The sequence below is a fragment of the Corvus hawaiiensis genome, chromosome 9, assembly GCF_020740725.1.
Source record: "Corvus hawaiiensis isolate bCorHaw1 chromosome 9, bCorHaw1.pri.cur, whole genome shotgun sequence".
NCBI classification, from domain to species: Eukaryota; Metazoa; Chordata; class Aves; order Passeriformes; family Corvidae; genus Corvus; species Corvus hawaiiensis.
In genome coordinates, this window is record NC_063221.1 from 6,904,709 (window position 1) to 6,931,210 (window position 26,502).

Genomic DNA, 26,502 nt, shown 5'->3' on the forward strand with positions numbered 1-26,502 from the left:
CAGCCTCTTTTACTTGGACTTATCTGGGCAAAACCTTCCAGCATCCACAAAAAAACCCCTCCACATAAACCACGGAAAAACACCCCTCACTGCTTTCACCCCAAGGAACTAAACAAGAACAGCATAGAAGAAATTTATTAAGATAGCACTATTTATACAAGTTACTCATGCTAGAAAAAAGCATAAATGATACATGTAAACATTTGTTTACAGAATACTTGTTTTCCTTGTAAAGGTGCAAATGATCTTCATATGTAAACACAAGAATACCGACCTTTAGGGGGAAAGGAGCTTTTAAAAACCTTTTAATGTCCCATTTATGACTGTAATGTATTTTTTACTATATTCAAGCACATTAAAGTCTGAGTTACATGAATCAAACTAAGAAGTTAACTTAAGATGTCAGCAATCCTTTCTTCATCTCAAGAATTTACAGTCCTCTTTTTCAAAATCAGATTTGGCAAGGTCCACAGTTAGATCAGGTACAAAAGGTCATTCTTCCATACTCAATAGAAATTACAGTACAAACAGAACTGTTGAGTCTTGAGTTCTTCCCTCCTCTGCCCCCCCCCGGGGAGATTCCACAGTTATTCACAGTGCTAGCAAACAGCCCTTCCTCTCCAAACTCTTAAATGAGCCTCACACCTTTTTCTGCTCTAACCATACACAGGCAAAGTGCACAAAAATCACTCAAAGAGATTGTACTGTCTCATGGTAGGAATTCTAGAGACAGACAAGAGGGCAGCTGAGGTGAGGCTGGTCTAAGCTTTTCAGCAGGAAGAGGCTGGCTGCGGGTCTGCCCTTCCAGCAAGAACACAAGAAGCCAGCATTAACACGTGATACCTGCACCCTGCGTCAGACAAGAACTGGTATCGAGCAGGCAACAGGAGGAAAATGGCTTTTAGAAGTGAGCTATAACTGGTTGGTTTTAGGTTCTGTCAGTGGTTACAGGAGAAAGTACCAGTATGGGTGTAGCCAAACCATGTATTCTACACCCATCTACACTATTCCTGATGAAGTATTAATGGTGGGCCATTTGTAACAGCTGTGAGCTGGGTAGTGTTCTCTTTGTCTTCACAAAGTGACAACTACACCCAGCCTAAGGGGGGTCATCTCTGCCAATGGGTCATCAAGGACTCCCCAAAATGTCCTATGACTCATAGGATTACATTGTTCCACTGTGAAACTCCCTGCCCTGAGGGAGGGACTGAACATTCCTGCCTGGACTTGGAGGGTATAGAATCTGGGGGTTTGGGGACTTGGACACAGCCACCACCACTGGACATCCAGAGAAGGACCAGACCTTTTCACAGGACCACTGCTTTTGACAAGACCACATCCATCACTCCACTGGGACTGCAACCACCGTTTAATTGGGACTGCTACCGCCACTCTGACCAACAGGATGTCAGGTTGTACTCTGGAGGTTTTAAGCCAGACTTTCTGTATTCACTGCATTTATTATAATCTTTCTATTAAATTGTAACTCTGACTTGAAATCTCTTGCAAGGTATTTGTGTGGGGGTTAATTTCTCCAGCTAGTTTACCTTCAAACCAGCACAGGTTCACATACAGGGGAGAGACAAAAGCTGAACTTTTGTACAGTAAAAAGGCATCGTTTGAAACCTTTTTCCTCTCACCCTTTTTGGGCGCTTCACTGATTCAATCGAGAGATTAGAGGCTCAATTCTGAAAAGACGCTCAGGGTACCCATCCCACAGCTCTCCTCTAAGAGACCTCAAATCATACCACAAGGGTTGGAACCACAGTAGCTGGCAGGACACAGCCCTGCCCAAACCACCAGCTGGTTGAAATTCAAATCACACATATACATATATATATAAAATACATATATATATATGCACACATAGAGATGTATATAAAAAGCTGGAATCATCGCTGTGAGCGATACAAAGGAAATACATGATACAAATCAAATGAAAAAATAAATATACTCTGTGCAAAGGTGGCATCTTGCAGGTCAAGCACTTTTTTTTGAAGCTCTTTGTAAATAAGGCAAAAACATTGTTTTCTGTATCACTTTTTCTCTTTCACCCACCAAACAGCTGCCACACCCACTGCTCCCTCCTCCTGGTCAGACTCCTAAGTACAGAGTGTAGGCTCTACATCACCATCCTTTACGCTACAATAACTGTTAACAGTTTGGTTTATTCAAAAAATGTAGAACTATTTAGAAAAAACACGGACATAAGGAACACTTCTACTTTTGTCCAGTGGTTCCCTGGAGTCTGACAACGTGGTCTCCCGCTGGGCACACTCACAGAAGTCCATTTTTATAATTCCATAGAAGGAGTTCACCGGCAAAGAGTTACATTGGATCTAGACCGTGCATACTAGAGCTGCAAAGAGGTCCAGTGTCAACAAGTCTCTTCAGTTTTTCTAGGAATGAGAAGCCAGGGGACTCCCTCCCTCTGGAAGCTTACCATATATGGGATTCACAGTGTGTCATTTTGATAACCCCCACGCCTCCACCCAGCCGCCGGTAGTTCATCCCGCCGTACAACCTATGGAGACAACATTCCAGCGTCACACACTGGATCACATCCTCCATGAGGACACCAACCCTTTGGAGCACACTTGGGAGGTGCCATGGGGACTGAACCAGGCCACGTAAGCACAACTAGACCATTATTAATGCCTGCTTAAAGTGGGCTGTGAAGAAGAAGTTGTGTAGCACCCATCTCACACACTTCAGAAGTTAACAGCTGTATTTGCTCATGCCTTTCTCTCTCAGAACAGAAACTGCTGCTTTTTTGTAGATGCTAAAAAAGCTGGCAGAGAAATTTTCCTACTTTTTACAGCTGCTTGTGAAAGTCTCCTTTCTCACACAAGCTAGCTGAAAACAGTGTAGACGGTTTTGTAAACCAAGACTTTATCTCACAGGTGCAAACTTGTTATGCACAGTCCTGTTTTCCACACTGGGAAAAATATTTTGAAATGAGTGTCGTACCGTTCAGCCAATCACTCTGGGAGGTGGATGGTCAAGCACCCAATAATATTATACCACTCTTGCAAACAAAGCTATATAAACGAGTCTGTAATTAATTAAATAATCCCATTCTATCCTGTACTTGACTTCTGTGTCGTTCATCTTGCCGTCCCTGCGGACAACAGCGACACTTGTTTTGACACCAAATTTCTGTTACTCAAATAAATACTTCCTTCTCCCTCTCTGGTAATGTGCAAGATAGAAAAATACTTTGTAGGCTGTAGCTGACCTTAGGCTACGTTTTGGGTAACACATGACTAGGCTTAGTCCTCATAATTCAACTAATTTAATTTATATTTCTAAACCCCTACATTCAGCTGATACAACCAAGATATGACACATCCCAAGCACCATCTGTTGACTGCAGTGGTGTCTGCATTTCATAGGGATATTGGATCCCTACATACTCCAGCTGCATATTCCCCTCTGTGCCACTGGAGTCTGCTGGCAGAAATAGGAGAAGCAAGTTCTCCAAACAGCTTCTACCAGTGCGATTTGTTAAAGCCAAATTGCGTCGGAATAGTTTCTCAGTCAAGCTGCACAAATAAAAAATATCTTCATGGGGCAAGAAACAAAAGAAAGGGAAGACCACAGAAGCTGGTCAGCTGTATTGAATTCAGTGGAGAAAAAAACCACAAGCTAACAATACTTTGAATAATCTCCCAAACTGTATGAATGTCTGCCAGGCAGTAACTCCTAACTCTGGACATCCCATTACTGTCACAGGGAGTAGCTGAAACCATTGCACTTAGGAATCTGATGTATGTACTATTCTCTACTCAGCTGGTTTCCTCAGCAGTTCAAAAGATCCTGTGGATCCATAGCTCATCAAACAAGGTGAGCTATGCTGCTTATGACAGCTTTTTTTATCAGTGAAGGGTTAAACTACTACTATCACTAGTAAGAATAAGGACATTAATTTCTTTCTATTCCCCTTGCCAGATGACCACAGAAGCAAGAATAGCCATAGGAGCTTGATACTTTATGCTAATTACATTTGGGAATAAATACACAAGCAATTGTTTTTAAGTATAGTTATGACTAGAAAGGCTATTTTCCCTCTTTCTTTTCTGCTCAGTATATATTTTGATCAGCAATTTCATATTATTTGTCTCAGCTTGGACATTCTTCCAGTGGCTGAATCTTGCTGATCTTAAGGGGAATAACATCATATGCTTGAAGTGTTTCAGCTCTGCCAAAAGGATTCAGGAATCATTGCCTCAGCTTGAAATCAAGAAGTGAACAGGCCAAATTCTACATGGTGGCTGTGAGTTCCTTCTGCTAAGGACAAGCTCAGTTTTATTGGGAAGCAGGAGAGACTCAGCCCAAAAAGAACAGAAGTGGAACACTGAGATATTTTTCAAGATGTGATTCTTTCTTATACTTTCATGCAAGGCAACAAGCCACAAAGTGAGCACTGTGATGATTCTACCCTACCCGAGTTCTCTGTTATGGTGTGTACCACATTCCTAATTTGCCTGGGACAGCTCCAGCTAGATTCCACTATTTGATTGTCTCCCAAATTCAAATTACCTCCATGTGTTAGCATCTGGATCAAACACCTCAATGGTCTTCAGGTACGTTGTGCCATCAAAGCCCCCCACTGCCATTAGCTGTCCATTCACCACGGCCAGGCCAACCTGCAAAACAGCCATCAGACAGTAGCTACTTAGCTGGGATGTCCTGAAAAAAAGGGTTATAATGAAAACGTTAATAAAAGGATTTAATAACCATGTTTGGTGAAAGGCAGTCTGCAGGAGAGGGTTGGGGTTTTTTTTCTTTAGGGCATGGCACAAATAAAATACCCTAAAAAATGAACCATGGAAGGTTAAATATGTATCTCAGAATAGAGAATTACCTTATTGCCAGCTAGAAGAAGTAGAACCATTTGAATGATGATAAATACATGAGAATCTAAACCTTTTTCATACAAAAACTTATGCTCTGGACTGAAATTCTTACCCAAGTGTGACATGTATGCACCAGAATATCTACCAGCCCACAATATTTGGCTAAAGTAGCAGAACCACAGGTAAGCCCCTGGTCCCAAACCTCTCAGGCTGGGGCTTGGACCATCTGTAAGCACCTTGGCCTCCAGACTTTCTATTTAGCCTTTCTGCAGAAGCACAAAAACATTGGAACATCAAAACCATGATCACTTCCAGTGGTAAACATGGAGTATAACAGAGAAAAGTGAAGGTACACAATGTAAAATTGTCCTTGTTTTGGCTTTGAGGAAATCGGAAGATGCAGAAGAGCTGCAGATACAGCTGCATGTGTTTAGCAGTTTCTACAGAAAGCAAATACAGAAATAGCTTATAAAAGGTCAATGTCTAATCAGAAACTAAAGTGGACAGTGTTGGACAGCATACTCTGTGCTCGGAGAATGGAAATAAATACGTGCTCTCTGCCTCCAAAACCAGTAGTTGCTCAAACTGCGATTCATACTTGCCTCACCAGACACTGAAACACTAACACAGATAGAATTAATCCTCTCTTCACTACATAATCTAATATCCAATGATAAACATTCATATAATTTGCATCTGTCCAAACATCATGACACCTGAAAACACTGTAGCAATCTGCTGTTCACAAGAAACCACCACGATCAGCAGTTGATGGGAACACACTGCCACTCACAGGATTCACTGAGGAGTGGTAACAGCCTAAGTGAAAGCCCAGGAACCCTGTTCCCACACACACCTCAAGGCAATGTTTGCTGGAAATATGTATCTAAACACACACCCAGTTTCCCAGCTTTTTCCTCTGAGCAAGTGGGTGTTTTCACCTCCAAATTCATCCAGAGAGATCCAGGTACTAATTTTGATAGCATTCTTTAATGGTATCTCACACCAAATACGGCTATGTCACCTAAAAGCTCCTTTGCTTCAGGCTTAGTTGACTGCATGTAAGAGGCCAAAAATATTTAAAAACACTCTCAAATGACTCATTTCCCCATCCTAAACACCTGTCTGTGGGATGGCTTGACTATCTCTTCATCCTCTACTCTCCAGTCGTGCTGGAGAGTTTTTGCAAACTTTTTTCCCTCACAGTAAAGAGGTGAAGATGCAGAGAAAGCAGGAGAGCCTTATGAGGAGACTGACACTTCATCCTGTGCTCTCCCCACAACAAAACTGACACTGCCCTGTGGCCTAACCACAAGACTGCAATGACACCCTGCCCTGTGCTTTCCCCACAAGCAGACTGACACTCCACCCTGTGCTCTCCCCACATGGTGATGCGTGGCATGGACAAGCCCATCAAGCTCCACTCACTCCACTCCGCCGGGACGTCATGGCGACCACGGGAGACCACTGGTTGGTGCGTGGGTTGTACCGCTCAGCACTGCTGAGCTCTGTGGTGTCATCCCTGCCTCCCACAGCATAGATCATGTCCTGGTACACGGCACAGCCCAGGTGCTTTCTCCTCGTGCCCATGGGGGCAATCGTGTGCCAGCGGTTCTCCTGGGGGTTGTAGCGTTCCACTGTAGAGGGAAGGAAGGTCTTTGGTCAACAGGGTTGGCAGGCAGTGGGTACAGCACTTTTGAACCCAACTACCACACACCAAAAATGCCATGACCCTGTTTGCTCTCTCTATCCTTCTAAAGAACTCTTGCTAGTCTCTCTCCTGTCTTCAGCCCTACACAATCAATCACATTCAGATCTACACTCAAGAGGGAGCTGGCAATGCTACAAATTGACCTGCAGCAGTTTTACCTTTGGCACTTTCCTTCCTACAGCAGAAAATGGCTGCTGCAGGAATTTAAAAAAAAAAAAAAAAAAGTGTTTGCAACTGCTATGCAAACAATCAAAGCCTCATATTCAGGACATACTGCCAAACACAGCACTGAGAAAGTAAAAATATGACACGCAACCAGGTAATAGGGGCTCACAAACCTGGAGAGTGAATTATTGTACGGCAAAACAATATTTAAAGAAGCAAAAATCTCCACAAACTGATCACTAAGATATTCAACAGCCATCTGGGGACATGAAGGGCTCCCCAGTACCAGGACGAGCGCTGACTGGGATTAAGGGACAGCAAAAGGCATACCAGTATTGAGGGGAGATGTTCCATCAGAGCCTCCCACAGCATAGAGGAAGCCTCCCAGCACAGCCACCGCCACTCCCAGGCGCCTGGTGCTCATGGAAGCCACTCGAGTCCATTTGTTTTCTTTCGGATCATACCTGGCAAAATAATAAACACCAGAGCTTGTTGAAGTGCTGACATCTTCACAAAGGGGCAGGAATACTGACTTTATTCTCTCCAAACAAAAATCCCTGTAAGATTTGTACAGTTCCTATCTTCTCTCCAGCTTGTCTGCATCAGCTGCACCCTCTAAGAGACCTTCTTTCTCACTGTGCCCCACTTTTTTTTTTTCTTTTTGTAATTAAAAAGTACCTTTCCACGATGTTGAGACAAGAGACACCATCTTGGCCACCCACAGCATAGAGGTAACCTCCAAGAACTGCTACCCCAACACTGGTCCTGCAGGTGCTGGTGGGAGCCACATCACTGCTCCACTGATTGGTCTTTGGATCATACCTGGAAAAACACACCAAACAGCACAAATTACCTGCCTAGGTCTGCTTCAGACTCTCCCATGCTTGGGAGCTACTAAGGCTGTGAAACTTGCCTATCCTGAGCTTCAACTGCAACACAGCTCTTTTTAAGTTGGATAAAAGCCCTGAAGTGATATAATGCATCCAGTACATGTTACTCCAGGTATGTTCAAACTGCAGGTTGGAATGAATCAAGCTGAAGATCAAAGGCTCAGGTTCCTGAGAGAGACTGGCTGGCATGTGGTAACTTGCAGCAAAGAGCAGCAGCCAGAGTTAACTCTGCTCTGTTCCCTGCAGTTCATACAGGAACTCAGCCAGCACTGGGACCCACACTTCCAGATAAAATATGAAGGAACCAAATGGACTTGGGAATCCAGAGACAAAGAAATACGTGCATAGCAAGGAAGTGCAGGACGTGGGAGATATAAGGCTAGGCTCATAATTTGTGAAGTTGGAAGCATTCAAGGAGAGAGGTGGGAAGAAGGGGAGTCTTGAGATGGGAGGAGGTATTTGTACAGCTCATTGGATTTGTTACAGGGCCAGGATTTAGAGCAGTAGGAGAGCTTGAGTCATGTGGCTTTCAGGCATGGGAATTGCCCTATGCAGCTCCCAGAAACAGGAAGCTTGGTAAAACTTGTTTGACTTTAATCTTTCACATGCCTAAAACTGACCTATTTTCCTTCTTCTAATGTTCCTTAATTCTCCAGTTGCCACTTCACAATAAAATTCCAGGATCTTTCCCTCAGCATCTAAGAAATGCTCACTGTAACCTCACCTTCCTCAACAACGCTAAAAACAAACCCGCAATTGCAAAGAAGGTTAACCAGGATCACCACTCCTCCCACCAATTACATCCAGACCCATCTCCTAGAGATTCCTTCCTTATACCAGAGGCTTTGGCTCGTCACATTAAGCTCGGGATAAAGTGACACAAAGTGTTTTGCACCAGGGGTGTGCAAGGGAGGAGGAAATGAGAACACACTCGGCAAAATGAACTCATTCCTAAGAGGCTGCACCCAGGTTTAAACATTCAGAGCTGAAGTTCTGCACAGGGGCCTTATGGAGACCTACCTTTCTACACTGTTAAGGTAAGAGGAGCCATCATGGCCTCCCACAGCATAGAGGAGGTCATCCAGGACGCTGACCCCGACGCCACAGCGCCTCTTGCTCATGGAAGCCACCATCCTCCACTCGTTAGTTTGGGGGTCATAGCGCTCCACGCTGGAAATCGCGTCCCCGCTGCACCAGCCCCCCACTACAGCCAAACACAAAAAACAGGGTCACAAAAATACTCACCAAGCTCACATACTGTGTGTGCTCCTGGCACAAATCACTCTTGCAGCCTTAACCCATCTCTAAGTCACTCCTTCTGAGGTTTGTAATTACAAAACAGAATGAGATTTTCAAGAGCGTTAACTGAAGTTTGGAAATACTGTGGCATACACAGCACCAAAGAAATCACGCAAGTAGGGAAGTGTAAGTTAATTCAAACTTTCAAATATTAATGCACAGGTCACATCAGAAATAGGTTGTGAATACTGGCTTTATGGGAACACCACCACCACAAAATCCTGCCTGGAGTCTCCTGGCCTAAGCTGGTGGGAAAAATACATAGAATCAGAACATCCTGAGTTGGAAGGATCAAAGTCCAGCTCCTGGCCCTGCATAGCAAAGCCCCAAGAATCCCACCATGTGCCTGCGAGTATTGTCCAAATGCTTCTTGAGCTCTGTCAGGCTTGGTGCTGTGACCACTGCCCTGGGGAGTCAGTTCCAATGCCAGATTCTGCTCTGGTTGAAGAGCCTTTACCTAATATCCAACTTAAGCCTCCCTGACACAGCTTCAGGCCATTCCCTCAGGTTCTATTGCTGGTTACCAGAGAGCTGAGATCAGTGTCAGCCCCTCCTCTCCCCCTCACAAGGAAGTTGTAAACTGTGATGAGCTCTCCTCTCAGTCTCTTCTTCAGGCAGAACAGACCAAGTGACCTCAGCCACTCCTCATATGACCCTCTAGACCCTCCACCATCTCCTGCTGACACCACACACACACCTGCAGAAACACACACCTGCAAAGAGTACCTCTCCACAGCGGATGGGTTTGCGTGGCCTTGTTCGCGGTCCCTGCATCAGTGGCCGCTCTTGGGGCAGCAGCAGGTAGTTTTTGGCTTCATCCACCAGATCCCTATGCAAGACGGGAAAATATTAACCCTCAGAGCTCAGTCTCAGGAGAAGAGGTGAATCAGAACTGATGGGAAGAGCAGCCAGCACTAGTCATGCATCTCAGGTATTCACAAGTCACATGAGAACAGCATAAACAGCTCCAGTTAAACGTAGACTGACACCTAAATAGTCATTGGTTTACAAGCCACTGACACAGTGACAGAAGCAAATCAGTACCAGTATTTGGCCAGAGTTAATAACAGATACAGCTTGCTATAAAAAGACTGATAAAAAAAACTGTGACAAGAGATTTGTCAGGCTTACTGTGCAGAAAAGAAACACCCAATCTGCCTCAATCTAAAACTTAACAGTCAGTGATTTTGCCTCACAACAGAACAGGAGTTGGAAAGCACACAAATACGTAATACACACATGACCAACAGATGGAGATAGTACCCTTCTGATGAAAATTTTCTCCATCAGTTCTGGCCAGCTCACACTGTCCATCCATTCATTACTTGCCACCTGGACTAATTCTAATACTCCAAACCCTTGAATAAAACAAAAAAGAACAAAAAAGTCCTCCTTCCCTCTATGAATGTGGAATTCCCCCAGCATGAATGCTTATTCAGGAAGAGAACAATTTAGCCTATGCCCTGAACTTCTTTACAATATGCACAAGATAAATCATGTGCTTTGTGGATGATACAGAACTCTGTAGAACCAGAAAGGTGAGACTCATAACATAAGAGGAGAAAATGATAACTTCCCTGAGTTATCTGTGTGGGAAAGAGCAGACTCTAATCCCAGACTCCAATTCAGTTATCAAAGTGCAGACATTCTACACAGAAAAGCTACTTTAGATCCCACTGAGATCACCATGAAAGACATGCAAGAGCTAACCTACAATAAAAAGCCATGACTAGATGGGGAAAAAAAAGGCAAAATGAAAAACAATACACTGAAAGGTTTTTTACCAACAGTCAAACTGCACACTCAAAGTTTGCTATTACACTGAAAACTTGAAAGAACAAAACCACTTCCAGGGCATGCCAGTGACTATTATGCAAATAGAAAACAAGTGTTCTTGCTTCTCCTATCCTCCCAGTTGCCAAAGATGAAATTGTGAGGCATCACCCATTTACCAGTGACAAATGAGCACAGTTTCAGAGGACAACATTATCTAATTCTGTAGATGGCTGAGGAGATTTACCTGCATTCCTCATCGCTTTTAATGAGTGGATCAGAACCCACTGTACCCACAAGAAACTTGGGACTCAGCAGGGGCAGACGGACATGCTGCAGGACCTAAAACACAAACCAAAACATCTATGGTAAACCACAGACACCCAAAGAGACGCAGGCAGGCAAATGGAAAACAACAGAATTTTAGTTAAATGCAGCTTGTCTCACAGCACATTTGCCTTTTCAATATCCCAGTTTAGATACCCAGAAGAAAATCAGTCTTTGAAAAGGGACAATCAACTGGCTCTACTAACAGCTGAAAACAAGGTCACAGCTGGAAACCTTTAGAAAATTACAGATGTCAACACATCTGCCAGAATGCTAATTAAGTTAGTGGTTTTATCAACCACTTAGCTCTCTTAAACCTGAGTGGTATTGCAGAGTAAATGAACAATAAGAAACAGCATGTCTTTCACAAGGGTTTAGAACTGTTATAAAAGCATAAAAGCTGCCTGGAGAAGAGCAGGTTTTTCCAGTTTGGTTTGCTTACTTAAAACCATCTTCAAAAGCTTTCCAGTAAATAAAGTTGCATTTAATGTCTCTTTCCACAGGAGAAACACTGAGGCAGGCAGACACTCACCTCTTTTGATCAGCCAGCCCGAGACTTCAGAGGCTTTGGGGCTGACAGCTTTGTCAGAATGGGTTCTGCTCTGTGAAATGCCTTGGCTTCGATGAAGCATCACATTCCAGCAAAACCATTCTGACAAGCTCCACTGTAACATCATGAGAGCTGAGGCACAAATCAAGCAGCAGAGCTTAAAGAAGCACTGCAAAGCAAGACAAGCTTTTTCTTCTCCACTGTGGTTTTGATACGACTCTCAAAGCGGTGCAGGCAAGCTTGTCTGGACAGACTGCTTGAGTGAGCTCGTTTGGCAAGTCCTACCTGGGAACAATCCAACAAAGCCCCTAATGAAGGCTGTGGCCAGTGCAGCTTCCAGCCTAGATGAAGGGACGGTGCAAGCCACCTAGTACAGGTGGGAGTCAGAGAGAATTTTGGTGGCTTTACACCATTCAGAAGTGCTGTGGCACCACCCTACCATCCCTCATTCTTCTCCCTGGATATCCCCCTGGATAAAGCAGCCTGTGGCCAAGATTACCTGTGACAGCTGGGGTCTTCTCTCCTGAATGCTGTATTTCACCCAGGCCATCACAGCGTTGAACACTTGCTCTTCACTGCGCACGTTTAACTCATCACTGGATATGATGTCTATGAGCTGGTTGGCAGGAAGCAGCATGAACTCCTCACTCTCCATCACCTGGGAAAGGCAGAGGAAAAAGGAAGAGAGTAAGGACAAAATATCAGAGCCACACACCACTCCAGCACTTCATGGACTGACCCAGTAAAAAGCCAAATCCCCGTCAGTTCCAACACCAACACACATGAAGGGTTTGCTGCACGGGGCAGAGTGCAGCCCCCAGCAACACAACAAGACATTTCTAGATGGGCATGCAAGTGACAGGGAATTTTACACCCTTTAACTTTTAAAGGGTTAAACCACAAAAGACACTGATCAGGTTTCAAAATTCAGGAAAAACAAAGCCTTTCTTTAAAATCAGTCTCCTCATTTGCTGTGTCTAATACATAAAGCAGAAATAAAACTGCAATAAATCCATGACTAAAAAGCAGCACTGGAGTACAGAGATTCACAAGGAAACCAAAACAGACCACAGAAATAAGAGTCTCAAACAAGTTAACAGAGGCATTGCAGAGAAAACAAAGCCTGATTTGTGGCAGAACAGAAAATATTTCAGGAGATTCATCTGATCCTGCCTCTTTCATTTGCTCTAAATATACACATGAAGTATGCAATAGTCAAGATGAACTAAAGAGGGAATCAGAGCCTCCAGAGCCCCTAAGGACTGATCTCTTGTGAAAGTCAAGCCACTGACAAAAACATTAATTCCTTCAAGGCATCCAAGACAGCAATCAAGTTTCTCAGGACACCTTGGCTGCTGCTGGAGGACTTCTCACACAGCATGAGGCAGTCAGACTGCCCTGGGAGCTCACACACCACCACAGCTCCTGCACAGACACCAGTTAAGATGGGAAGGGTACAAGAATCAAAATTTAAACTTAAGAAATGGCCTGACTGATAACTGCCAGCTCACCTTCCCTACAAGCATCCCCAGTCTGTAGCCTGCAATTTCCAAAAGGTTGAGGGACAGAAAATAACTGAATGTTGGCTTATCCTTATCATCTGTGACCACATTAGAATTCCATGACTTATTTCATGATTTGCTGCATAAATTAAAGAAAAACACTCTTTGACATGATCATCTCAACAGCAGTCAGCTATGCAGTCCTTTAAATTACCTGAAGAAGTTATTTAAGAGCACTGAACAAATATGTAGGGATTGCAAAGTTATTGACAACAGAAAATACTGTTAAAAAATAACAGAGCAGATAATGAGATCAGTTACCAGACTTGGTTCTTGGGTCCCCTGAGCTTTCAGGGACAGTAAAGGCCACAACAAGGTTGGCCCACACATCCCTTCAGCCTTCAAGTAGGAACTGGGTTGGTCATTAAAGATCTTCACCAGTTTTTTTCCATAGTTGCCCTCCCTCCTACAAAGACAAGCTTATGCGTAAACTTTAGTTTGACAGTTTACAAATGCAGCTGCAGAGCCTGAAAACAGTTGTGGAAATTCCTGAGTTAAAGGTGCTCATCCAGTCTCTCCCTTTGACCCTCAGGACACCCAGTTGAATTGATGGCCTCACAAAATTCAAAGCACTCGAAGTACCTCTTTAAACCAAATTATTACTACTATGCAACTTGGTAGTTTACATGGTAAAACAAATCATTATTTAAAATCCTTTGGCTTATTTTAGCTTAATTATCAGGACACTCCTAATTAACCGACTAATATTAATGAACTATTTGACTGACTTGCTAAGCAGACAAGAATTGGCTGGATTTCATTTCCTCTGCAGCATTCCTGTACATCAGTGCTTTTACAAACAGAGAGAATTAATGTCAGACTATACAATGCAGAGTGCAATTTCTGTCTGTTGATAAAAGCACACGTTATCCACCCATAAATATAATTTTTCCCTTCACACAAATGTCAAGAGATGAAAAAAAAAATTAAATACAAACGCTGCTCTTGTACAATGGAGTTGTTAACAGAACCATTTCACATACATGCACAAGATCCACTAGGATTGGGAGGAACGGAAAAAAATGGAAAAACATTTAACCAAGAAGTTAATGCTGTAATGCACCAATACACATAAAAATTATTAGAAGTAGAGGTTAGCACAGCAGAGGACATGGAACAATTCAAACTGCATTCAAAGTAGCTGCATGGGTTGGCCTGGTGCCTACTGCTTAATATTTCATGTTGCCATCCAGGAAATTCCCAGCTCACGTTCCTTTCTGCCAGCTTGGAGGAACGATGACCACACAGCCTCCACACAAGAAGGCAAATTTTTTATCAGTTTTCAACCTCCACAGTGGAGGATGGTTAAATAGACAAGTCCCTGGCTTCCCCCAGGGACCACCAATCCAGTCTCCAGGTAGAAAATATTGTCAGAACGGAATACAATCCCAACCAGCAGCATCACTGACGTCTGCAGAGAAACAGTAGAAGCAAAAGAAGTTGTTATTAAGGATGAAGAGCTGCAAAACTTCTGGGACACTGAAATGGACACCAAAACCTGCCCAGGCCAAAGAAATAGTGCTCTAATCTAAGCCTCTGTTTTCCAGAGGCTGTGGTTAAGTTAAGTAAATTATAATTTGCTTCATCTTTGAGAAGGAGTGTTCTCTTTTGCCTTCATGTGCTTTAACAGGGATAAGGAAGACAGAAAGCTGTCTTCAAGGTGCTGCAAAAGAAAAGAAGCCCATAGCAAGCAGCTCTTTAACAGTCAGCTGCATGTATTAATGCTAAAACATTTTAAAACAAAACTGTCAGGCTGCTAAAATGTTATGTAGAGGCTTGTAAGCACGCCCTACTCATGTAATAAGATCTAATAACTAGTAAAACAACCAAGCACTGAAAATAAACAACTATCTGGACAGCATCTTGCTCCCTCAAAAAAACCCAGACGCGCAGAGCAAGCACAAAGCACATGAAGTGGCCAGCTAAAATGTAGGGATTTGGGAAACCACCAAGTTCTACAAAAAACAAACTCATCTTAAACAGCAAATTCTATTTGGTTAGAAAAAATGTATTTAATTTCAGCTTATGAGTAAACTGATGATGTGTCCACAGTTAGATACCAAGAATCATCTTCACTGTGTCCAAGAGTCATGTTCTATTGTGTTGCTTTTGCTCAGATTTTAATTAAGTACTACCTGACTGAAACAAACACAATTCTAATCTGCTTCTTGCATGTCAGAAGGGGGAAAAAAAAAAAAAAAAAAAAAAAAAGAGAGACAAGCTGCCATCACTCACAGCACCTCCATACTGCTGCTTCTCTGGGGAAGCTAAATTAGCACCAGGGGTTCCTGGAGTTCCTCCCTTTGGAAGGGATCTCCCTGTGAAGCTGGTGGGAAGAGGAGATTTCTCTGCAGTAGGCTACCTGTTCCAAGGCAGAGCAGAGTGCAGTTTCTGCAAGAGGCAAGAGAAGACTCTCTCTAGCAGGGGACCAGACCTTCACACTGAGCATGCTCCTACATACCTCCCACACAGCAGCTGCTTCCAAAATACACACAAATTCCTGCGCTTCCAAGCAAGGCTCAGGAAAGACATTATTTAAAAGGGTTGAGCTCCTTCCTGCAAGAGTTCAGTCAAGACCCACTCTTCTCTGACTACTGCTCACACAATCCTTAATTATTATGCTGATCCTTCTCTGTACCAGCTGCTGGCATTTTTTCCCCCAAAAATCATCTAGGCAGAATTAACAAAGGATGAGAAACTTGAGTTTATAAAGGTCAGCTACAATATTACACATCTGAATTACTTTCAGACAACTTCTGCTGAATAATAGATGCAAAACCCTAGTTCTGCTACAACAAGGGATTTGAAGACTCCCCTGAGGCAGCCTCATGCTCCCCCAAACACCCGCTTCTCCAATTCCAGAGCTCAGCATTAAATATTTTTGGTTCTACTGATGTGCTGTCCTAACACCTGCTTCCCCTCCAACCATGTAGAATCCAGAATATTTCTGAAAGAGGAGTGGCATGTCATACCATTGTGCAGGCACAACAGATTCAATACCAAATCCAACTGCACCCACAACTTTGCCTCCCACATAGCACTCACCACACATCTTTCAGGGAACAAATGCTGTGGATCATATACAAACCACCAGTAAAACACAGTCCCGCCAGTAACTCTTTCCTCTTTCTTCCCCACGTAACATCTGGCACCCATCACTATCAGGGCACAGAGCAGGTGTAAAGGCAGGATTTGGAAAGGACAAAATGAGAGTTGCTCAAAGCTCTCACAGGCCATGTTGACACATTTTACATCCCAATTCCAGCACGCCAGCTTCTCACCTCCTGGAAGTTGTGCTGTGTGAATTTGTCAGCAATCCTCAGCAATTCACGGCAAGAGTGAGTGTCAGCAAAAGCCCGGATGCCCAGGCAATTGGAAGGGTCCAACTGTCTCTTGAGGAACTCACAGCAGGCCTCCTGGATCTCAGCCAGCTGGAGAAGGCAAGCAGCTGGCAACAAGGTCTGGACATTTCCCTCTTCCACAGTGATCTGCGAGGTGTAGGCAAAGTCGATGAGCAGCTCCATGGCCCGTTCATCGATGTCCCTGATCACGACTTCCGTCTGCCGCGACTCCGCCAGCTCCCCAGTGAACATGGCTCGGAAGTAGGGGCTGCAGGCTGACAGGATCACCCTGTGGGCGTAGATCTTCTTGGCCCCCACTACCAGCACCACATCGCAGAGTTCCCGGTGCTTTCGCAGCAGGTTGATGACCTCCAGGGTCTGCCGCGGGTGCTTGTCGGAGATGTAGGGCATGCGCGCGGGCTGCGGCACCCCTTCAGGCAGCTTGTTGGGATCTCCGAGGGTGCAGCGGCTGGTCACGTCCATTCCGGTCTCTCCTGGGCGAGTGCTGGTACACCTGCAGTGCAAGAGATAATAACACAGGACCATGGTCAGGGATCCCACCACCAGCTGCGCTCCAAAGCTCCACAGCTCGCACCTAGCACAAGCAGTGCCTGTAAGTCCATGCTGGGACATGAAAACAAGCACGTGACTGCATGAAAGAGGAATCCATCTCCAACCAAAGCTTGCTTAGAAGTAAACAAATGCCAACTTGCAGCAGGCTTCAATTTATTGCTACTTTTATATGCTTTCTATGACACACAGCCGTAATATCCAGCTACACATGCATATTTATGAGCTGAACCTCACCATAGCCTTGTGTGGTAAAGGCACATTATCCCCATTTCACAGAGTGACTCAAAGCACAGATTAGCTGACTTGCCTGCTGTCATGCACTGGAGTTTTCTTTGACAGAGCTGGAGATGAATTTCCACTGCAAAGAATTCCAGCTCCATGATTTAACCAAACTTCTCTGTTCTTCTACCTACGTTTTTAATGGGGCTACTCATCACTGTAACGTTGGAACACACTAAACTGTCACACAGACTTCAGGAGCTCAAGATGGCCTGCAAACTACCATGAGTATCTTTCAGGTTCACAGAATACCCATTTAATTATCACCTCTTCAGTTATTTTTGAGTTATAGAGGCTCCTAACTCAATCCACCTTCCCTGACACTCCTTCCCAAGGAAGGCTAATCTTCCGCAAGAAAGGCCATACTAAGGACTGAAGAACGCAAGTGAAACCAAACCAAACCGGAAAAAGTAAAAACAATCCAAGTATTCACCACTATCAACCTACCAAAAAAGGAAGAACATAAAGTCAGGAAGGTAACTCTAGAGGCAAAGAATGTCTTAATAAGTAAACTAAGTTACTGGCACAGAGAGAAAACATAGTATCTTCACAGTTCCACATGCAATTAAAGAAAAATCAGGAAACTGCTGCCTCTTCCCACATCAAAGGAAAACTATCATTTAGAGCAGTTAAAGCATATTGAGCAAAATATCAGAATACTGATGGTTTATGGCCATCAGAGATGTACTGAAAGACCCAAAACATGCTGTCCACTACCAGTTTTTCCCTGGTGCACTGGCATTTGTGAGCTGTCACTACCTCACTGTTCATACTAAGAGTGAAAAAAAAAAAAGAAGTTTGGCTTTGCCATGGCTCAATGTAATTTGCAGCAGGCTTGAAGGAAAGAATTAGAAAAAAAAAAGACCTCACATCTTTTCCCCTCATTATTATGTCAAATGCATTTTCTAAGCACTGGGAAACCAGTCTCTTTGCAGCAGTTCAAATTATTCACTTGCATCTTAGCCTGTTTTCCCATTCCCTCCACACCATCTCCTTGATGATCATATTCAGATGTTTTAGACCATTACCTCTTCCTCTTATCTTAAGTTACAAAGATCTAGCTGGGGCTCCCCTCTGGGTTTTGCTGCTTCCTACTGCTCAGCTTCTGCACCTTAAATGCTTTGGATTTTTATCCCTACTCCATCTTTTTTACACCCATCACCGTTCTGCTTTCCTGACACCTCTGATAAATCCTTCTGCTGTTACACTGCCTCTCACTCTCCTCCACCCACTCCTGTCCCTCACAACCTAAATTCACCTTTTTGCGGTTTGACAATCATTCTCAAAGCTCTGCCAAGTTCCTCACAAACAATGCATAAAGTAAGCTCCCCTTGCAGCAATACACACAAACCACAATTAATGGTACCCTACAAAAACCTCAAGAAACCTTGGCTGAAGATTAATTTACCTAATTGACTTATTTTCATAGTCCTTAGCAGTCAAGGCCAGCTAGTAAGTAATTTAATCCCTCTACCAAGAGATGGAGAAAGGTGGTGACAAACATTCCCCTGCAGAGTTTGGCACTTACTAAGCAAGCTAAGTTGATTTTATTGTGCATTAGGTGCTCTGAACTATGTCAAACCAAGCCTTGGAAGGCAAAAAAGAACACAATAAGAGGTCTTTTAAGACACATGCTACTACAATTCTGGACAGTTTGATTTGACAAGGCTGTCAGTCAAAGCACAGAAGAAGTGTTCTTCAAATAAAAACCCATTTCACGTACCTACAGATCAGAAGAGCTGGAGCACATCCACGACAGGACATCCTTTTGGGAAGCACACAACCCCTCTGTGACACCTGTAGGTTTTCCTCAAAGACATCTCTCACTAAAAGCAGCCCTAAAGCAGATCACAGAGTGGCAAGAGTTCTAAGTACAGATAGATTAGATTAAGGCTGCCAGAAGGAATACACAATATTCCTCCCAACCTCACCATCCAAGACTCCCTGCCAACACAGGGCAATGGGATGTACCATTTTATGCCATGGGATTACTTAGCCAGATTTAGGCAATAACCCTAGACTTCCCTAGCCAGGGCAGATCAGGATTTTTCTGCCCAAATGAGGCACTGCTGAACACATCTTTAATTCACTGAAAAGGAGTCTGGTTAGCAAGAACTGGAGTCATTCCTGCATTGTTCCCATCAGCATTTATCGGAGAGCCTGCATCGTACCTAGCCTCCTTCCTCCTGGAGAGAAAGTGCTGGTTAATGATTAAAGAAGACTGAATGGATGGGAAAAAGAGTAACAACCAAACGAGCATTCCTGATTCACACAAAACTTATCTCTGGGTGATGCAGAAGCCAGTGATCAATTGGCTTAGGAATTTCCACCCAGATGCTTGATGTGAAGCTTGGTGGGTTGCTGCTACACACAGGCACAGAAGTGTGAATTTAAAGGACATGTCTGATGGCTTGTGTCTCCATGAGGATCATGATTCCACTGCATTATGTGTGCATTATGCATATATATGCATAGAGAATGAAGTGATGAGTCAGTAGCTTAGAGGTGTGAAATACAGAAGGCAGCACTTGATTCTCACATGGCAGGGGAGCTGCCTCCCCCCACACAGAGCTCAGAGCTGCTCCTGAATACCCAGGGTGATTAAGGAGGGCTGAGGATCCAGAGGAAATGTGTATGCTCAGATAAAACATTCACACCCAGCTATGCAGATATTCCAGGATTAGCTTCCATCAAAATGCAGGGCTGGGGAAATCAGCAAATACAATGGGATTAAGAAAGGACTGACAAAGGATCAGTTTTTGTATCACAATGCTGAGAAGTACAAATGGGAACACAGGCAGTCTGCAACACTAAGTCAGCTTAATAAACAGGCTGCTCCGCCTCCATTTTATTCTGCTGTGCCAGTGCCGAAAACTCCATTCATTAACAGGGGCATCTATGAGACATCCATCCTTACAGCAGCTCCTTCCAAAGTTCAAAAAAAATACCTAGTAACACACACCTAAGGAAAATTCTCTCCCATAGAGCTGTCATAGGGCACCTTAACTTTCAAATCTGCATTTTTTTAAGATAATGTGTGTTTTAGCACAGGTTTACAAACAAAAAGCTTTAACACAGTTCAGCAGAAAACAACAGGCTGACCCAAGGCTTACGAAACACAAGTCTCAGGCTAAACACATCAACTGAAATCCTAGAATCATATATTGCTGGAGTGGATTTCATTAGCAAGAGATTTTAGTAGCAAATAAAAATAGCAAACCAAATTGGTAGTGATTTCTGCCAATGCCTTGATTTGAAATTAAGAAATATTTCCTATACTCATTATAGACCTGCAAGAACAAGGGCCATTGATTTGGCCCAGCCTTTGGCAACAGAAGTCACCACCACAACATGCCAACCAAGTAAATGGAAATGCTTTACTGTGGCAATCAGCACTCTAGGAATTAAGTTACTAAAAGTCTGATTATCAGGAAAAATACCGCTGATTAATTTTCTTGCCTAGCAAGCAAGGTTTCAGTAAGCTTTCTCAACAGAGTTACGCAAACAAGCAGATAAACCTGACAAATACTATTTTACACAAAAGGAAAACAGCAAGGATCTGGTATATTTGCCCCTATTTACATTGTTTAGTTTGATTTTCACTGACCAAGCCCAGAAAACTCAGTTTCACCCATGAGGATGCCCATACTCTGAAAGAGGAAGTCATCACTGGAGTTTTCCAAAACCATCCTGAGCCTTTTGTAGTTTGTTTTGGGCAAGAGGTATGTCCAAGTAGTTGGATAAGCTCCCGAGCTCACTATCAGGATCTGAAGCCTCCTTCCTCTGGCGGGGCCTGGCTGCTCAAGCCTGCTCTGATACAGCAGTGCTGTAACCTGGGAAAAGGCTGCCAGGAAAAGCCGGGTGAGAAAGAACTGAGAGAGCTTTCCCAATTTGTTTGGGAGCTGCTCAAGCCCTCATGCCTGAGCTATGTTAAAGACATGTCTGCACCTGACTGTGCACCCACCGATTCTGAGCTGACTTCCCTGCTTCCTTCCTCACCCCTACAGACCTGCTGAAGAGTACAGGACTCCTGACTGGCCCCGGCCATCAGATCTTCTCTGCCCTCCTTGTCTGGGTGCTGTGAGACCATGCTCTTCACTGAGAAGTCCCTGCTGCCTTGTTTTTCCCTTCAGCAAAGCCACATCCTCTTGCTTCTCCCTGACAGTGAGCAAGAACAGCCTGCCCCAACTACCCCTTCATTCCTAATGCAGAGTAAATCCTGTTTGCAGCAGGATACAGCAATGTGTATTCCCTACTATAATCTTGACAGGAATAGCTGGAATTCCTTGTCTGTTCAAGCTGTTCCTCCTCCCCTCTGAATGCTGTACACATTTGATACCATCTCACCGTGTTTATTAACCCACTACTGGCCAAGCCCCACTCCCCTCTTTGTGCAGGGCCTACCACAACCCTCACGTGGGGTGGTAAATTGGCTTCAGAACCCTGAGTAAAAGGATAAAAGAAAGTGCTCTGCTATCTGCTTAGCTAGAGCTCATAGGAAGATCTGTGTCCAAAATCCAACCAGGAACCTTTTATCATTTTCTTCTAAGACAGGCAATAGGAGAACAAACAAAAAAAATTAACAACCCACACTGAGGGCCTTAAAACAGGCAAGTGTATTCAAGAACTGAAGTCCACAGCGCACAGCAGAGATGTGCTTGTCAGGCTAGGCTGCAGCAATAATAAAAAACCTCTACTTCTTCAGCTCTGTGCTGCTGCCCACCACTAAAACTAAAACTGTCTGAGTGGCAGAGAGAACTTCCACAATACCAAGTCCAAGGCCACAAACCCACAAACAGACACACTAACTCCAGCATGTGAATTCTCTGCCTCAGTGCAACACACAGAAAACAGCAGGCATGGAAACGAGTTTAGAACCTCAATTTCCCCACTAGAAACACAAAAAGTAGGGAAGAAACAAGAACACAAGCCAAGCTACTCACCAATTTTATGTCATTTTGCAAAAACATCTTGATAAATGGAGCACAACATCAAAACCTGAAAAGCTGTCAGTTTATGTTGGTTAAGATTTAAACAACTTCCACTGAAGAAGACTGTGGTGAAAGAGAGCTCATCTGCTAATTAATCCATCTTGGAGAAAAAGGAATTCACTGTAAAAGTCACATACAGCTCCTCATTGACCAAACGACATTTCTTATCTTGGCAAAAATGCAGCACAACACCCGGGCTAAGTGATGCCCCTATCATGTCCCAGGTTTACTCATTCCTGAACTGCAGCAGCAGCACCAGCCTTTTTTGCTGCGCTTGAGAAGTTCATTTAATTAAAACAACATCGTGCCATTCTTCAAGGGTTTACACAGAAGCCAGGCTAATGGTTTGTATAGCCAAAAATGCTCTATATATTCATCTATGGTTAAAAGCCTTGCCTTCTCTTACACGAGTGTTTTACAGAATTACCCACAATAAAGTTTTCCTACTTTCAACATCCCAAAGAGCACAAACAGACCAATCATTCAGAGATTAAGAACTTCAGGCAACTTCGCTTCCACACAGCCTGTATCATGTACAGAAATATATCTGCTGCTAAATTTTGCCGTGGGATTGCCATCAAACAGGGAAAATTAACAAGAACTAGCAGGAAACCCTGTTTGCAAACCTGTCATCGTGCTGAATTACTGTTTTATTACTGAAAACCTTTTCTCTATATGAGATAGAATGTTTTTGACACAACCCCAGCAAGAACTCCCCTGAATTATACTTCAGCTGTCTTCAGCTCATTAGAACGAGGCAGCTGGCATCCACAATTAGAAAAGGAAATCTCCTTTTCACCCAAAATCTCACCAAATGTCTTTCTTTAAGGGAAAAATATTGCCCCTTGGAAATCAAGTTTAAATTTATTCTCGGGCAGTCTATTTTACACAGTTTGAATACCTAAGTAATTAAATGTTGAGTTTTAAATATGACAGTAAATGGGGGAAGTGGAAAAGGGGATGGAGAATTACAGTAACTTATCTTCCATACTCTTCCTGAAAGACATCTGGTCTTGTAAATATTGAAAACTAAATACATTTAAGAAAGGACTAAAGGGGAATGATTTATTTCCCAATTCCCCATAACCAGGCTTTTTAAAAAAAAAATCCAAAAGCACACAACATTTTACAGTCCAGGCACGTACAAAACCAACTCATATGATTTATCCTATTTGGGGAAGAGAAGAACAATTGTTTTTGTGTCTTACCTGCGCATTGGCTTTCCGTCCATGCACTGTGAAGAGAAACCTTCACCCTACACTTCAAGACCTGATCCAAGAGAAAAAAAAAAGAGAAAAAAAGGTGATTTCTGAAGCAAGAGAACCTTCTTTCCCTTCTTCAGTCTCCCTCTAAGAGAACAGAGCTGCCCACAACCACGTACTAATATGCCGTCAAGCTCTTACCCAGTTACAAATTCACAGCCCAGATTAACAACACCTGGATTGCAGAGGATAAAGCAGAAGAAAACAACAACATTAAAAATATTTTCACCACAGCTGCACAAAGATTCTTTAGCAAACAGAACACACACACTATAAAGTTAGCAAACTGCCTGCCTCCCTGAATCCTTAAAACTATTCTATCAAAGGAAAAAATATCTGAAGTAACAGGGTGCTCACTCTAGCTCCTTGCTTGGAGCCACGAGGTATCTCTCCCTCCCACATTTAGCAGAGATTTAAGGCAGGCTGGAACCTAATAAACAGCACAGCACTGCTCAACAGCTACACTGCAGAGCCAGAATTTGATAGAAGATAAAACTTCTGTCTGGAAATTGAAGATAACTGTGCCCCAGAGGTAAGAGGGATGCTAATAATGCTACCACATCTGCAAAGATGAACGATGCTGCCTGATGCTCACCACACTTCCACTCCAAATATTCATTTTCTGAGAGTAATAACAGCTGCAAACTGCACAGGCCTTTCACATTCAACCACTAAATTCTAATTCTAATGTAAATTAACCCTTTTTACAAGGGCATTGCTTGCCTAAATTTCATTTTCGATAGCTATTCACTTAGGATTACATTTAATTCATTTAATTTAATTATTCAAAGCAATAAGCTTAACTTTTTGTAAAAAAAAAAAAAAAATCTATTAAAAGAACAGAAAGGTGTTCTGCTTCCACACTGATAGTCACAGGCTTCTACCCCTCCAGAAATGGAGTGAGAAACGGGAAACCACTGAACTATGGGAAAAGCAATGACCAAATGAGAATGAAGTAAACCTTAAAATAAACACGCGCAGCATTTAAAAGAGAAAAAAATTAAATTTAGGAAGAATAAGATCATTTTTGGAAGACTGTCAGATGGGAGCCCTGCATCCAACATGAAGCAAAATATTTTTGGCACAATTTAAATTAAACTACAGAACGGTTATAGCTCTATTTGGCTACGTGAAGAAGAACCTTATTTTACATGCAACACTCTGTAGGAGCATTATCCCAGACACACAAGTGGAGCAGTTCGCCAGTTAATGAAGAATAAGCTCAGACTTGCTGTCTGCCACACTTGCAAATTGCTCAGATTCACAGCTCCCTGCAAATAAAGAAAGGCAATTTCTCCCGGTTAGGGCACCGCATACCAATTCCAATGCGAGCTCCAGCTGCCCAGCATGCTCCCGGGAAACCGCGCATCCCCGCATCCCGCCGCGGGGACCGCCAGCTGTCCCGCTGCAAGCCAGTAGCACGGAGCAGCCCCTCGGAGCACTTTGCACATGCAAGGGAACGTGGACAAGGCTATTCTTAGCCCCTTGATTGCATCAGATTTAATCCCCTTAAACCCACATTAAAAGCCGGGGAGGGGGGGAACACACACACACATCCACAGACACAAAATAAAGACATTTAAGCCGCGGTGCTCCGCGCTGTCCGCGGGGCAGCAACAGGCTGAGGCACGGCTCTCCCGGCAAAGCGTGGCCCTGGAGCCCGCGGCACAACTCGGCTCTCCCAGCGGCAGCTCCTGCGGGACGGGCACCGCTCCCCTTCTCACCCTGCCCCGAGCGCCGGGCCCGGCCCAAGAGCCACCCCGAGCCAAGCCGAGCCGAGCCAAGGAGCCCACGCTGCCCCAGCCCGCCCGGGAGCGGAGGGCCCAGGCCACGGCAGTCCCGGGCAGGGCAGCGCTCCCCGGCCCGCCCCGCGCCCCCCGGCCGGCCCAGCGCCGGGCGGCCGCCCCGGCCTGCAGAGCCGCCTCACTCACGCCGGGCGCGGGCTCGTCACCACCGCCGAGCCGCGATCTCGAAGCACCGCCCGAGCGCGTCCTCAGCCGCAGGAAGAGGCCCGGCCCCCGCCAACCACCGCCAAGCCGCGCCCGCCCCTTCCGCCCCCGGAGCCGCCCCCCCTCCGCAGCACGGCCCGGCCCCGCCGCGCAACTGGAGCGCCACTGCCGTGCACCGGGGATGCTCGGCCCCGCCGCGGTTCCACCCGGTTACCAGTGGTGTGGCTGTGTCCTAGAGCTCGTGTCCCAGCGAGGGGGCAGAGCCGCCGCATGCACGGGGCCCCGTGGGTCCTGTCACAGAATCATAGAATCGTCAAGGTTGGAAGAGACCTTTAAGATGAAACAAGTCAAATTGTCCACCCAGCAATGCCACTTGAACCACTAAACCACATCACCCAGCGCCAGATCCACACGCCCTTTAAGCACCTCCGGGGATGGTGACTCCAACACCTGCCTGGGCAACCCTGGCCTTCCAATGCCTGACCGCTCTTGACAGTGGATTTTTTTTCTAATACCTAATCTGAATCTCCCCTATCTCCGCTGGGCCATTGCCTCTCGTCCTCCCACTGCAGGCCCGGCAGAAGAGACCGACCCCACCTGGTTACAGCCTGCTGTCAGGTGGTTGCAGATAGCGATGAGGTCCCCCCCTAAGCCTCCTCTTCTCCAGGCTAAACACCCCCAGCTACCTCAGCTGTTCCTCATGTGTATTTTAGACCCTTCACAAGCCTTGTTGCCCTTTGCTGGACACACTCCAGCACCTCAGTGTCTTTTTTACAGTGAGGGGCCCAGAACTGAACGCAGCACTTGAGGTGCAGCCTCACCAGTACTGAGTACAAAGGGATGATCACTTCCCTAGTCCCCCTATCCCTCCACAATTCCAGTTTAATGGCACTTCTCATTCTCAAGGGGTAATGCATTTCTCAATGTGCCTGAACTTGGCACCTGGTGTGATTCTTGGGCTGTCCTGTGCA

The 26,502-nt window shown here is 44.6% G+C and overlaps 1 protein-coding gene across 4 annotated transcripts; it reads right to left on the bottom strand.

The window, feature by feature from the left end:
- Positions 1-117: 117 nt before the first annotated feature.
- KLHL20 (kelch like family member 20) lies at positions 118-25,596 on the bottom strand. Of its 4 annotated transcripts, XM_048312630.1 has the most exons (14): positions 24,900-25,300; positions 23,529-23,589; positions 19,053-19,167; positions 16,418-16,991; positions 12,074-12,232; positions 10,945-11,039; positions 9,638-9,753; positions 8,646-8,829; positions 7,414-7,557; positions 7,066-7,199; positions 6,288-6,496; positions 4,543-4,649; positions 2,444-2,524; positions 118-2,359 (listed from the first exon to the last, which is right to left on the bottom strand). In XM_048312630.1, the coding sequence occupies exons 1-14, from the start codon at positions 24,957-24,959 to the stop codon at positions 2,329-2,331; spliced, it is 2,070 nt and encodes a 689-aa protein (XP_048168587.1). In that variant the 5' UTR covers positions 24,960-25,300; the 3' UTR covers positions 118-2,328. The 4 variants fall into 4 exon arrangements, with proteins under 4 accessions (XP_048168587.1, XP_048168590.1, XP_048168588.1 ...); XM_048312633.1 differs by lacking the exons at positions 19,053-19,167; positions 24,900-25,300 and adding exons at positions 23,724-24,853; positions 25,514-25,596 and having other exon boundaries at positions 118-2,524; XM_048312631.1 differs by having other exon boundaries at positions 118-2,524.
- Between the last annotated feature and the right edge of the window lie 906 nt (positions 25,597-26,502).

Coding starts and splice junctions, on each gene's coding strand:
- KLHL20 (XM_048312630.1), bottom strand. CDS start 24,959: ATGCGGGGATGCGCGGTTTCCCGGGAGCATGCTGGGCAGCTGGAGCTC. Junction 19,168..23,528: donor GACGGAAAGCCAATGCGCAG/GTAAGACACAAA, acceptor GATCTGCTTTAG/GGCTGCTTTTAGTGAGAGAT. Junction 2,360..2,443: donor CACTGTGAATCCCATATATG/GTAAGCTTCCAG, acceptor ACCTCTTTGCAG/CTCTAGTATGCACGGTCTAG.